Source organism: Poecile atricapillus, chromosome 2 (genome assembly GCF_030490865.1).
Source record: "Poecile atricapillus isolate bPoeAtr1 chromosome 2, bPoeAtr1.hap1, whole genome shotgun sequence".
Lineage (NCBI taxonomy): Eukaryota > Metazoa > Chordata > Aves > Passeriformes > Paridae > Poecile > Poecile atricapillus.
In genome coordinates this window covers 142,497,672-142,511,833 of record NC_081250.1, presented here as the reverse complement: position 1 = coordinate 142,511,833, position 14,162 = coordinate 142,497,672, and the positions used below count along the sequence as shown (strand labels likewise).

At 41.4% G+C, this 14,162-nt stretch overlaps 1 protein-coding gene across 16 annotated transcripts in view; it reads left to right on the top strand.

Annotated features, from left to right (window-relative positions):
- MTSS1 (MTSS I-BAR domain containing 1) overlaps positions 1 to 14,162 on the top strand; it is a 125,594-nt gene that overhangs the window by 90,748 nt on the left and 20,684 nt on the right. For 9 of the 16 annotated variants that reach the window (XM_058833444.1, XM_058833439.1, XM_058833436.1 and 6 more), the window contains 4 exons: positions 357 to 441; positions 1,878 to 1,969; positions 3,532 to 3,606; positions 9,366 to 9,377. In XM_058833444.1, the coding sequence (XP_058689427.1) occupies positions 357 to 441; positions 1,878 to 1,969; positions 3,532 to 3,606; positions 9,366 to 9,377 (264 nt within the window). The remainder of the gene's footprint in view (positions 1 to 356; positions 442 to 1,877; positions 1,970 to 3,531; positions 3,607 to 9,365; positions 9,378 to 14,162) is intronic. The other 7 variants (XM_058833438.1, XM_058833450.1, XM_058833443.1 and 4 more) reach the window with 1 other exon arrangement.

Genomic DNA, 14,162 nt, shown 5'->3' with positions numbered 1-14,162 from the left:
TGACATCTCAAACCCTTTTATTTCAAGTCTTCTGCTACAGGGTTGAGCCTCGTGGCACAGAAAACTGCCTGGAAGAACTGTGGTTTAATTGTGTTTGATTGCTTGGTTCTGGTCTCTACATGAAAAGGAATTAGTCTCTTCCTGGTGTGACAGACAGCACTGAGATCTGCCCCATTAATAGCTTAGTCGAGTCTGCACTTAATAACTTAATACTAAAGTATTGTAAAATATTAATCAGTTAATGTTCTACAGTCGCTCTGGAAGGCTTGGCGCCGACCTTCTGGTTGTTACGACTCTACACCACGGGCAGGAATCTCATCAGGAATCTCACCTGCCTTTTGGTTTTTGTTTTTCAGGTGGTACCAGAGAGATTGGGTCTGCTCTCACCAGGATGTGTATGAGGCACAGAAGTATAGAGTCCAAACTCCGGCAGTTCTCAAGGTGAGTGGCTCCATACCTGGAGCACTGGAGGTTCCTCTTTCATGTGCTGCTGGGGAACATATAAAGCTGTTCATCAGCATTGGCTTCTCAGGTGACCTCTGCCCATGTCACTGAGAGCAGCAGTTGTTTTCTCCCTGCAGCACATTAGGTGCTGTGAACATGCAGGGTTTCACTGCACATTATGGGGCTGGGCCAGTTCACCTCAAATCACCTCTGAATTCTGCAAATTCCCACTGTCAGTCCCTGTTGCTCAGCACTGATCAGGCGGCTGCTGATGTGACCAACTGACCTGTCTTTGTTTCAGGACTTTAAGCTTTGTCACTAAGTTTTAAATGAGCAGCAGCAAATGTGCTGCTTCCTCAGCTTACTGCAGGGCCCAAATAGCTTGCAGCCAAGAGAAAAACCCTCAGCAGAGCAGTATAGGAAATGCAAATTCTCTCATCCTGTTTTTGCAGTTGGACTGCAGAGGTACTAAGAGAGATTAACTCATGTGCAGCCTAGGCTGTACAAAACCAACCAGCTTCTGTAGTCAATAGTAGTTTGCATGTGTTCCTTTTTTAACCAGACTTAAAAGTTCTACACGACAAAAATGATGCTTCACCCTTTGCCTGATGACCTGACATGTTTTTTCCCCTTTTTCCCCATCCTTGAAAGTGTTCACAGGCAGGCTGGATGGTATAAACAGCCCAGTCTAGTGGAAGGTGTCCTTGACCATGACAGGGTGGTTTGGAACCAGATGACCTTTAAGGTCCCTTCCTATCCAAGACATTCTGTGATTATTCTGTGGTTGCTTTAAAATAAAGTTAGTTATGAAATTTGCCATGAATTCTAGTCTCCAGTTTCCACAGAGTTAGCTGTTTAAATGGTTTGATCCCAGTCTTATTAATTAGTGGAGCATTACTGGTGCTGTATCATGGACTCCACCAGTGTGAGGTGAGGTGAGGCACATCAGTTGGCAGGATATTGTTCTTTTGTACAGCTGCTTTGTCTTCTTGTGTATATACATGTGCTATTTAAGTTTATAATCTCCATGGCTGCACGAACCTTTCTGGTCTCCAGAGCTTCCATTTAAATTGCACGACTGTTGAGTAGGATCTGTTTACACTGAACTGCTTTGGGTCACTCCTCTGCTTTACACTGTTCCTCACTGTCTGGAGCTTTTGTATTTCTGGTTATCTTGTGATGTCAGTCTTATGGGGTGTTTTTTTGTGGGTTTTTTTGTTTTGGTTTTTTTTCATTTTGCTTGCTTTTTTAATCTACTTTTTTCTTTAGCTTTCTCTAGTGTAAACATTTTTATGTTCTGATATTTACATTGTGACGCTGGTAGCTGTCACAGCAAAAAGTAAAAATACTCCAATATTGACCTTGGTTCTCTCTGTAAGAATAGGGGCATCTGCAGGATTTGATTGCTCTTTGTGTTTTTTCAACAAAATTAGTGCTTTAATTGACTGTCTGATAAACCCACTTCAAGAACAGATGGAAGAGTGGAAGAAAGTGGCCAATCAGCTGGATAAAGACCATGCAAAAGGTAGTTACAGAGGAAGAATGCTTTAATAGGAGTAAGATTGTAATACCAGTTTTGCTTCCTCTTTTTATGTTTTACTGGGGAAATGAATGACATGCTTAAATATGTGAAGTGGTTTTTCTCTTCTAAAACACTCCTCTCCCAAAGTGCTTAACAAAATTCGAACCCTTGCTGTACACATTTTGAAGGTTTAGTTTGCTGGACCCCTGGGGCTGGGTTATTTTTCCAAGCTGGTAAGCATTGACTTGGTCTAACTCTGTAAGCCCACTTTCCCCGTACGAACTGAGGATTGGAGATGCCACATCTATCCCTGCAAAGCCTTGGGGTGTCATTAAAAGCAGCTTGTAAGATCATGTTATGCCTCAGCCAGAGCATCCTCCAGAGAATGCACAGCCCTGCAAAACACTGAGCCTCGTTATTTTATACCTGATGCCAGACAGAAAGTGCACCTGGGGAGCAGGAGAGCTCTGCTATGGCACATGGGATGCCCAGGCTGCAGTGGGGGTGATGGCTCCAGAGGCTTTCCTGGGGGAGTGAGCAGCAGGCAGCCATGTCTTGCACAGCAAGCACATGTTGGTAGATGCCTTTGGCTTTGCAAAACTTATCCTGGGAGTGGTGGCCCTCTAGCACAGAGGCTGAAAGCAGATTGCAGTTCACCACTGACTGACCCTTGAAACTTCAAGACTTTTGTTATGTCTGAAAGAAGCAGCAGCACCATGGGAACTGATGGGAAGGAGTGGGTCGTGCCAGCAAGGGTGACCCAGGCCAAAGTGGCAATGAGATTTAGAGTTTACTGGGCACACTTGGGTGTTGGGAGTGCAGTTGGCTTCAGTACAGTTCCTATGCCTGCCATCAATCTGCTTCTGTTTTTCCATCTACAGAAGAGTAGTAACACATCTCATTTGTTAAGGTGTACGTGTACATGTATATATATGCATACATACCTTTTATTTATTTCTTTTTAAGGGTCAGTTTTCATATCTGTACCTTTAGTGTTCTTGCACTAGAAGTTGAAAATTTTGTTCTGGGATTTTAATTCTCCTTGGATGTGCAGCTCATCTGAGAATGAGGACAAGTGCAGTGTGCTCCACTTAATCAGAAGGAGCTGGCAATGTGACCCTTCCTTGGGCAGAGTTTTAGCACCCTCTTCCTCTGCCTGACTCTCATGCTGGAGAGAGATCACAGGATATTCTCTGCCTTGCCATTTCTGGATAGCTGTTTTATGAACACAGATGTTTTGAGAAACCTGTCATCTCTGTTTTCCATTCCTGAGAGTGGATGAAATGAAAAGCACTCTAATTTTGTAGTGTGTTCTCAGTTGTTATTTCTGTAAAGGCTTTGTTTACTTAGGAAAGATTTTGGTATGCGAATGTGCTCACACCCTAAAATGTTATATTAAGCCAAATCTATAGGCTTTAAAAAATGTGAGCTCTAAGCTGCTTTGTTTAACAGTAGCTGTTCTCTAAAAGTTTGTAGTCTAATGTCTTTAAATGTAGCCTTTTCTGTGAAAAACATTCATTTTGACATTGATTATATTGATAATGGGGATTGTGTGTGTTTTTTAGAATACAAAAAAGCCCGCCAAGAGATAAAAAAGAAATCGTCTGATACACTGAAGCTACAGAAGAAAGCAAAGAAAGGTAACTTGCTTCATACTGTACTGTAAAGAGCCTTCTGAGCTGTGCTCGCTGACAAAGATTGAACAGCAATAGGACTTTCTACTGTAATAATCCTGTCCCTCTAATCTATTCCTGGTACCTACTTGACTACCAGGATACAATTACTATGTGTCATTTAAATCATATTCTGAAGCTGCTGTCTAATGTTCTTATACAAAAGCCTTAAAGCTGTTTGTGCAAAGTCAATCATGTTTTAAAATAGAGCCCTTACTGCTAACTTTTTCTTTTTAGCAGCACTGATACTTTTAACAGTACTTTTTAACTTGTGCAGATACCCATAAAATTTTCTAGAATCTTTTGGAATAATATAAAAAAGCCATTATGTAAATGTTCCCTAACTATTAACATTTCTCACTGTTCTTCCTTTCTTCTACTTTTTCTCTTCTTTTTTTTAACAGCCAGTAATCTCCTAAACCTTATTTTATTGATCAGACTGTGAGATAGTGGCGTGAGTTGTTTTCGGGGGGGAAGGACACTTGGCAATAATAGAAAACTAAGGATGAGTGAGAAGAAAAAGGGAATTTTCCTGAAAGGCAGTTTGTCTTTTTTAGCAGCTGTATCTCATGCTCCTGTTGCTCTCCCACCACCACCTTGTCACAGGGGTTTCATCACTCTTTTGATGGAAACATGCAGCACGGCTAGCTGCAGCATTGCCATCACTAAGGGTTTTTACTTGGCCAAGTGCAAACCCCACCAGGCTTTGGAACAATGATAGGGAGCTTGTACAGAAGACTTCCTGCTTCCTTTTCCTGCACTGAGATCTTCCCAGCTGGGTCTGAAATGTGCTTTCAGCAGCTCTCGGTCTGCAGGTTGAAACTTGTCCTTCCCCTCCTGCCTAAAAACTGTGAATCTAGGGACAAGCAAAATAAATTCTGGGGTGGGGAGTTTCTTGAAATTTTAAAATTTTGTAAGTGTTACCCAGAACAGGTGAGTTGTCTCTTAACTGTCCTTCCATATAGGTGAGTCAATAATTACACTGGTAGAAAGCCAGACTGCTCTTGAATGTTAGCTGACTTTATATAAGAGATAAGGAAAGCCAGCAAAAGGGAGCTTAGCTCAGTAGGTTCTGTGTGTCTGTTTATCAGTGTTCCAAATCAGAATGGTGATTGTTAGGAGAACATGACTTTTTGAGATAAGATCTTATTTTTGGGTGATGCTAGAACATGTTTCTCATTTTGTGTGATGGAATGTCCGACTTCAGACCAACAGCTTTAGAGACTTTGTGATATTCCTTCCATGTCTCCTCCTGTCTTCCCCCTGCCTTTCTAGTCTTATTTCTTCTTGTCCTTGTGTGGTACAAACAGCCCAGCAGTGTATGGTAGGTAGGCACTGACAAAAACATAAAAGCCTGGGATGGTTGGGTGAATGTCTGGGATCTGTGAAGAAGGAGCCATTTTTTGAGCCTGTTTCTGTGGATTGGCAGCTGTCTGGCTTCATCTCCACTTTATCCTGCTTTTGAGTGTTCAATAAATCAGTGTGCAGTATTGAGGGAGGAGACATTGTTTTCTGTAAAGTGTGAAGAGGAAGGAGAAGTACTTAAAAGCTGCTGGAAAAAAAACAACCCACTGTTCTCATACTGCATCTGTCAGCAGTGGTTAAAACAAGCAGACTTAGTCCTTGGATTTTCTGGTTTCATATCCCCCTCCTCAAATATGAGCCAAGTCTCATGATGAGAGTCAAGAAACTGGTGTTTTGTACTCCTTCAGGATTAAACATCTTTGAGCAAGGAGTTGAACAGGCCTCATTTTGCCATTTTTGTTATAGCAGCCATGATGTGATTGAAGTTTCGGTTTTGGGGTTTTTGGTTTGGTTGGGTTTTTTTGTTTTTTTGTTTGGGTTTTTTTTAATTAATCTAATGCCCTTGCTTAATTTTGCTGTTGTGATGTTCTTTTGGAGTTGTGGTGAAAGTGCTGTATTTCTTTGCTGTCACCCTTGGAACTGCTTTCAGACTCATGGTGTTTGTTCCAGAGCACAAAACCAGTAGGAGTCAGGAGATGTTTGAGGGTATGGGGCAGGTGGAAGAGCTGAGGACTCACAGGTAGCCAATACAGGGAAAAGGAGGAGCTGCAATATTTTTGAGAATCTGAGAGTTGTTCCCATGGCCCCTGGAGAGATGTAGGGAGGCCTTGACTCATATGGCTGTGAGTGTAAATGCCCAAAGCTGTTGGCCCCAGCACAAGTAGACAGGATTGGAGGAAGTTCTGCCTGCCTTCTTGCAAGTTATCTACAATGCTTAAATGTAGAAGAAAAAAACAGGAGAAGATGCCTTTTCCCCTCTTCTCTGTTTTGATCCCTGTCATGAGGAAATAAAGTTTTGGTCTGACTGCAATGTCAAATGTTTGGTGAGACTGCAGTGTCAAATGTTGACGTGAACATGTTTTTGTATGTACCCATCTTGACATATCTGTTCAATGTTCTGTGTGGTGAAGTATGTTCCTCTTGCTACTACCAAGGGATAAAAAAATCAAGAAGGGGCTTATTGCATAACATGATAAAGCTGCAGAAGTGATTCTGCTTTAGGACACAAATGAGGTTTGAACTTATGGCAAACCTATGCTGGTAGGCATGTGGCTGAGTGCATGAATGTCTTCCTGTGTCTTCAGCTCTCCTGTTTCTCTGTTTTTCAGACTTACTCTTTTTGTTCTGTTCTTCCTCAAGCAGGACCTGTCCCTTTGTTTTTTCTGTAAAGTTACTGACTCACCTATGGGAACTCTAAAACAACCAATTCATTCCCTTCCTAGCACTTGTAAGAATACTTTTGAATTAACTTTATGATCACCTGTGGGCAAGCAGGTTGTTTGCTGAATTCTGGATTTGCTTTAATACTGCGCATACTACTAAAAAGGTCCTTTAAGCTTATTCTGCTATTTCCCATCTGACATTATGGGAAAGTGTTTTTCTTCTGCTTTGGGCAGCTCCAGATGGAGGAGCTCAAATATAACCCTCTCCTGTCCTCATTCATGTCATGGCAGTGGTGTCCCCTGGCCCTGACATGCTGGGATGCAGAGGCTCTCTCACAGCTGATGCTGCAGCATGCACAGCAGCTCCTTGCTTCTTGTCTGCACCCCAAGGACATTTAGGAAGGAGGGTCATGGGCTTTGTGGCTTGTCCTGGCAGGAGTGCTTCAGGTTGGGCTCCCTGCCATAGCTCTGAGGGGCTGAATCCACGGGGGTTTGCCTGTTCCACGGCTTGTGTGTGGTTTGTTTGTTCTCCTTCCATGTGGCTGAGTTGAAAGTTCAGGCTGGGCCTGAAGATCATGTATTAGAAACTAGGTTTGCAGAGTAAGTGTGTTAATTGCAATAAGGGTGTTTCCAAAGCTTGAAGTGATGGGGAAAACACCAAGCTTTCCAAACAAAACAAAAGGAAGTCCAGGGTCCTTTCTGGAAGTTTGCTAGGATATTCTTAGTAAAGTGACACAATGGCAAAATGAATTTTGCGTTTCAGATGACCTCACAGAGAAAATTTTCACTCTCTTTGTTATCTTTACACAAAAAAAATATCCACCTGAAGCTAAATCTGTGTATTCTTAAATAGGATCCTGGTGCACCTCCGAGATCCATGCAAGTCCCCAAGGGTGTCAAGGTGATCTTCAAGGTTCATCGTTTTCCTTACACCCTTGTTCCCATGGGGAAGAGGCCCCTAGGGCTTGTTGCCCACCCCAGTGTTGACATGTAGCTCTTGCCTGAACAGATGAAGTTTTGTAGTGCATGGAATTGCAGACATCTTCTAAATTGCTCTTCGTTTTCAGAAAAGCATTGGCCATCAGAAGTCTGCCCAGCTGACCTGAGTCAGCAGAATAATTATGCATATACTTAAAATAAATTTCATGCTTAGGTTTCTGCTGAGTCAGGGCCTTGTAAGTGGATCCATAGCTGCTAGAAGCTGTTGATGCTATATTGAATCAGGAGAGTCAGCAGCTGTGGCTCTGCATGTAACTGTTTGGGTAGGTTAACAAATGCATGATTCTTGAAGAAAAAAATGATCAAGTGATTAAATTAAAATACATCTGAATGTATGTGTAAAATCTGGAGTGCATGTTTGGTCTATTTTCTGTATTTCAGCTTGGCTATTAATGAATAAATCGACAGGTTTCCTTTCTGCCCATAACATGACTGGTAGGTTTCATTTACAGGTTCTTCATGTCACAGTGTGTGTGAGTTTTGAGGAAAATGTTTAAATCCAAGTGGATATGTAAAAAGATGTTGGATGTAACACTCCCAATAATATAACACATGTTAATAAGAAAACTGAGTTTTATCTGCAAGATACGTAGAAGTTTCTGCAGAATTCCCATAACATTCAGTACAGCATTTCTTCTTGTATCCCATCAATGCTGAGTATCCAAATTGACAGTCTCTCCTTTTGAGTATGCAGCAGTTTTGGAAAGTATCCTGTGATTCTAATGAAATTCGATGACTAGAACATGATTTTTAATTTACTGTACATGATTATTAATTTCCTGTTATACTGCCAAAAGTGCTTTTTTTTCTCCTCCTGGTTAGGAAAGATGACCTCTTTTTTTTTAGAGCCTTTTTGTGTTATCCTCTGGTCTTAGTAATATTGTTACACTGCTCTTAAGGATGGTTTTGCAAAGCCTGTGACTCTAAACTAAAAAGCATAAAGCTCTTCAATGCAATTATAACTGAAGAATGTCTCAGTTCTTAAAGCAAGTGCTGACCTTCTCATTCAAGTACTTTGTGCTCTTTCTGTACATGGCACTTGCCCCATCTGGAGTGGCAGGCTGAGGAGGGAGAATCCCTGGACAGAGCCTTCCTCCCCCAGGAGGGAGCCTCATTCTTCTAAATTGATCAAGTGTGGCACCATGACTGGAGAGCCAAAACTCTGGAGTCAATAAGATGCGGCTCAGGAGGGAAGCTAATGAGCAAATTATCCTTATCTGTTGCAGGAAAAAAATCCTGTGTGGATGAGACCATGGTGCCTTCAGGGTTTTTTGGTGTGTTTTGATGTTTTTGGGGTTTTTTCCCTGCCAGCTTATAATGTGAGCTCTCCTTTACCAAAATGCAATGAAGACATATTGCTAAATCAGTGACTGAAGACATTTCTTCAATTTACTTTGGTTCCTTGAATTTTGAAGGCCTCTTGATAGTTCCCCTCTTTTTGATAGCAAGCCAATTTTATTACAAAATTTTATTATATAAAGTTTTTTAATTAAAATACACATATCATAGTTAATCTTTTTGATGTTCTTCCACATTGCATCAGCAATTAGGTTTTCATTTAACTAACAATCTGTTAATGTAATTGCAGTAGAGAACATCATAAAATGCTGTGATTACTCACACAGTGCTTGCCCAGAGCTCTGCAGGTATGAGTTCCCTCTTCCCTGCGAGGGGATGAGCTTTGTGCCAACTTGACCAGGGTCTGGTTATCCATGTGGTTCACTTTCTCTGAAGCACAGGTTTACATGTTTTCACTGAGGAGCCTAAACTGGTTTAAGTATCGTAAAATAAAACTGTGTGGTAAATAACCAGGGGTTTAATTTGCAGCAGCTCACCGGGATGCAAAACTAATGCATTTGTCTTTACCAGCAATGGAAGAAGTCAAAATAGTCTAGTCCAAACTGCTCACTCTCTTGTCTTGGAGCTTATGATAATGTCTAAATTCTAGGAATGCTGGAATACCAGTTTGACTTTTTTTATTTTCCTTTCTGTGTCAATTTTGTGTCCTGCAATTTCTCACCATGCGCACCTGCCTGACAGCTGAGGCTCTGGGTAAGTCTGTGCCATGCTGTGACCCTGGTGGCTGGTTTATTGTAGCCCTTGCTGTGGCCTCTTTATGGTGTCTGGTCTCCACTAACTGCCTAGACTTTAATTTCTAATGCAACTAAAATATTGCCCAATCTTAATGAACAAATGATCTTTTGATTTATTTTCTTTTGGAATCTAATTGGAACACTGTAAAAGAAGAAAACCTCTGGTTTATTTTAGAAAGGGATTAACATGGACAGATAAATCTTGTCACAGCTGGGAGAGAAGTTAAATGGAATAGACATGTCATCAAGGTGATGTTCAAATAATTGAGTATCTGGTTGTTAATATGACTTTTAAAGTCTAGAGCCTAAAGTCCTTAATGTTGGTCTTTGTAACCTGTGATCCAAATTCCCCTTTTTCTGAAAATCGCATGCATCTTTCTTACCCAATAGATAAGAAATCACTATATTTACTCCGTGCTCGGGAAAGGGTTGGAATTCAGCATCACAATTGTCTCCTGTTGCCTGATCACATCTCAAATATGTTTAAATTGGGGTGCTGTTTCAGCTGTTTTGCAAATTTAAAGTAGCTGCCTTGAGATCCCATTGTGAATGAAGAATGGTGTTTCTGAATCTGAGCAAAGTACTCATACCTGCACTTGTAAGTGTAGTGTGATGTAGGTGTTGCCTTTGGGAGAAGCCTGGATTGATTAAATCAGCAAGCTCTCAAACAAGATGCCTCCAACTCCTGGAGCTGGGCCTTGTTGAGCCTGCTGCTTGTCCCCATTTCTGAAACCACACATTGTGGTTTTCCTGGTTTGTAATTCAATCCAGAAATGTCATTTGGCAACTTGTAGCTTTTCCGTTAAGGCAAAACTCTGCACTTTTGGACGTGAGCAGCTGACTCACATCTCCAGTAGCCGACAGAAATACTCGGATTTGATTTCTGAAGGAGTCTGAGGTTAATCCCAGTTATGAGGTTTTTCACCTTTCCATAAATGATGGCAGAATTTTTCTGTTCTCAGCACTGTATTGGTTAATTGGTTGGCTTTACTGTGCAGAACTTAAAGCAGGTATTCATTCTGGCAGCTGGAGCAGGTGTGGTCTTGTAAAGAAGGTGGTTTGGGAATGACTGACTTTGGTTTGTACAAGTAGAGGTGTACTCAGCATTGCCTCACACCATGTAAATTCTGCCGCTCTGTCAAAGTGTCCAATATTGAATATTCAAGTTCTGTGCAGATGCTTAAAAAAGCGGAAGGGAACAGTCTTTACATGAAGACATGGAAAATAGTCATTTCACCAATATTTGCTGCATTGCATTGTCAATAATGGCATTAAAATTTAGCAGTCCAACTTGCACATGGAGAATTTAAAAATTGTTCTACTTTGGTGTTGCTGAGAGTTTTGCTAGTTTAAGTTGTCTTATAAAATGTAGGCATGAAACTGGGTTGAAAATTAGATTTGCCTTTTCCTTTTTCCCTAATATTTTTCCTTCATTAAAGTTCTTTTTGTACAATAGTTATTTAAGAAATTGCATGAGGCTTTCAGCCAGGATTCACACAAAACACTGTAAAATGCAAGTTCTGTTGCATGTTGGTCCTTTAAAGCCATTGCATGTCGTGATAATGATGTAAAGCACCTGCTGTGAGGGTAGCATATTGAGACTGTCCTTGAAGTAGCAGCAGAGCCATGTTACTTTTGATAAGAAGCAGTTCAGCTCCCTGCATATGATTAGCTGTCACTTGCCTGTGTCCAGCCACAGGTCACCAGGCTGTTGGAGCATTGGTGTTGTTGGAGAATTCAGTCCACAACTTCTGGTCTTGCATTTCTGCTCCTCTCTGCATCACCAGAGATCCACTTTGAGAAAGGCTGGATTTGAATCAGTGTTCAAGTTGTTGACTTGTTCTTCTGGGTGCAGCTGGATATGCTCTTCAGAACCATCCCTCCCTCCCGTTCATGTCAGGCTGGTTGCAGACCAGCAACGTGTGCCTACATTGGAAGCTTTTGACCATTGCTGCTGCTGATTGCTGTGGTGGGTCACTAAACCTGCCTGCAGCTGGGGTAGGAGTGTCCTTCCAGGTGCACTTTTACAGCTACTGCATGATAAGACTGTTCTGGAACTATCTTATATCATTGTGGTAGTTGTGTTGGTTGGAAGTGTTTTGGAATGCATAACCTAAAGGCCAGAGAATGTGGGCTGAAGGAAATAATCACAGTGGTGTTTCTTATGAAAGTGTGCCATGTGACCACAACAAAAATACTGCAATCTTCAAAAATACTGCCTTGGCCAATTAACCTTCTCCTTGTCATTCAAGGGGGAAAAGAACTGCATTGTTCTCCAGTGGTCAATACTCCCTTCTGAGATAAGTAGCAGACTGAAATCAGTGGAGACCCAAGGTGTCTGAGGAGCAGAGGTGGTCAGCAGTTGGCCCTCACACCTTTGGTGTTCTCTGAGTGTAGGAGTGCTGCTTTGGGGATGTGCTCTGCTCTGCTTAGGAAAAGAAACTGGTTCAATTCGGCAGAGATCTCACCCCTCAATTTTCCTGAGCTGAGTGCAGCTGGCGATTCAGGGAGTGGGAAGAGCTACGCCTGCTTTCAAAAGACTGCTAGATTGATGTCTGCATTGTGGAGCTTTCAAAAGATGTTGATAAAGCTTTCCTCCTCCTAAAAGATGAGTTATGAGAAGTCACCAGGAGAGAGCTGTATTCATCTGTAAACATCTGGCTTCAGAGCCTCATCTGAATGATTCACCTAAGCGTGTTTCCTGCTCTGGATTATACCTGAGACAGCTTCTGTGTTTTCATAGACTGCCCCAATGCCCCTGAGCATAAAAACGGGTCTGTGAAAATACTGGTGAGAACTGGTGTGTTTGTTACTGTACTGACTCACTGGAAGAAATAAAATGGGAATTTTGTAGAGGTACAGAGGAAGTTGGAGAATGGTGCAGTTTTACACATGCTTTGACCAAAGGGTTAAAATACCAGCCTGAACATTATCCTAATAACTTTGTTCACTTGAGTGAATTACACAGGTGCAAAAGAGGTTTGTTCTTGCCCCAGGTTTTGGCTGCTCTTGTTTCTCTGGTCCACGATGTCCTACTCTGAGGTCCACAGAAAGTACCAAAATTCACTATAATTGAACCCACTTTGTCAATGGTGTCCAGTTGCTTTTTAAATGTGTGTGTTCTTACTGCATAGGCAAATGCATTTAACAAAGATTTGTATTATGTGCATGATTATGGTGGTGCAGCTGAATGTTTATAGCAGCTCTGCAGAGCTTAACTACTGAATGTTTGATTTAGTTTGCAGCTAATATATTTTGCATTTGGTGCCTCCATGGTAGTGAGCCAGTATCTAGGCTTGAACAAGAGGTGGTTATTTTACCCACTGTAATTCCAGGCAGCACTCAAAAAGGGCCTGAGCAATGATGCAAGTTTCTGTTTCCTAAAGAAACAATTCCAGAGAAGTATGAAATGTTTTACCACTGCATCTCATGGCAGAATATTGGAGGGGGGGAGGGGGCTAAAATGTACAGAAGGTACCCAAAACTGTGCTATAGCTTGTATCTGGTAGATGCTGATTTTGATGGAGGAAGCAGAGAAACATTAGACTCTGTTCTTAACGTTTATTTACTTCCAAAACAGTTTTACGACCACATTAGAGCAGCCAGACTGATCTGCAGGATCAGACAGTGCTGAAAGTTTGGTACCAGGTGGCCTTGGTGGTGGCCGTGTCCATGTTGCACAGCATGTGATTCTTCCAGGATCCATTGCAGAGCTCTGCATGTGGGTGTCAGTGCATTTTATCTGGACTATGTCTAACTCTGTACAGAGGAGATTTGGATATATCCAGCCGGTAATTCCCCTAAGCCAATGTGATTCTCTTTGCTTCCATTGCTGCTCTCTTTTCCTGCAGCTCTGGCTGTGTATCAGTGCAGGGAGGCTGATGGTTTTGCCTTGCTCTGGAGTATAAGGGAAAAACATATAATAGTAATGCAAAGGTTTTTCCTTTGTATGCCTGACACTGAGTCATCTGCGTTGTGTGCTACACATAAAGAGACTACACACATAAAGAGACTTTTTTCCTCTTGCTCATAGCTTTAAATCCTCTGTACAGAAAAGTTATCACCCAAAAAATTGATTTTGGGTAGCTGCTTGTAACTCACCCACCATCTTTTCAGTGTTACCTTCCTGGTAGTTAAATTGCATGTGATGACATTTCTGGGAGATTTGCAACAAATTTATACAGCTGAAGTCCTTTAAAATATTTAGGTGTGTAAGCTGCATGGAAACATCTTGAAAAAGCAACCGTATTAGTTATATCTAAGCAATAGCTCTTAATTCCTAGAGGAATATTTTTTGGCATGATGCAGTGTAAGCAGTCAGCACAGAATAAGGTACTTACTGTCACAGAAAGTTTTGGTATTATTAGTTGACTAATTAACATGGTGAAGCTTTTAAATTTAAAAACATTGGAATTTTATTATATCCATTGACATATATTGGACATATATGTCAAATATAACCTATAACCTATGTTGAAAGGTTTGGTTTAGTTTGGACTCAGGAATGAAGAAAATGGTTTCAGCAGTTGGTTTGTGCAGAGTACTTGAACCCAGTGGTCAAATGATCAGTAACATGTCCATAGTAGCATTTTGTGTAGGAGACTGATTGATTCCTTTAGTGGCTCCACAAAATTCTCACTAGGACCTCATTAAGCACAAATGCAAGAAGGAGGAGGAGTACACCTGGTCTAGTGATTTATACTCTCCCAGGTAGTAAGATGTTGGTTTTCAGCAAGGATGATGT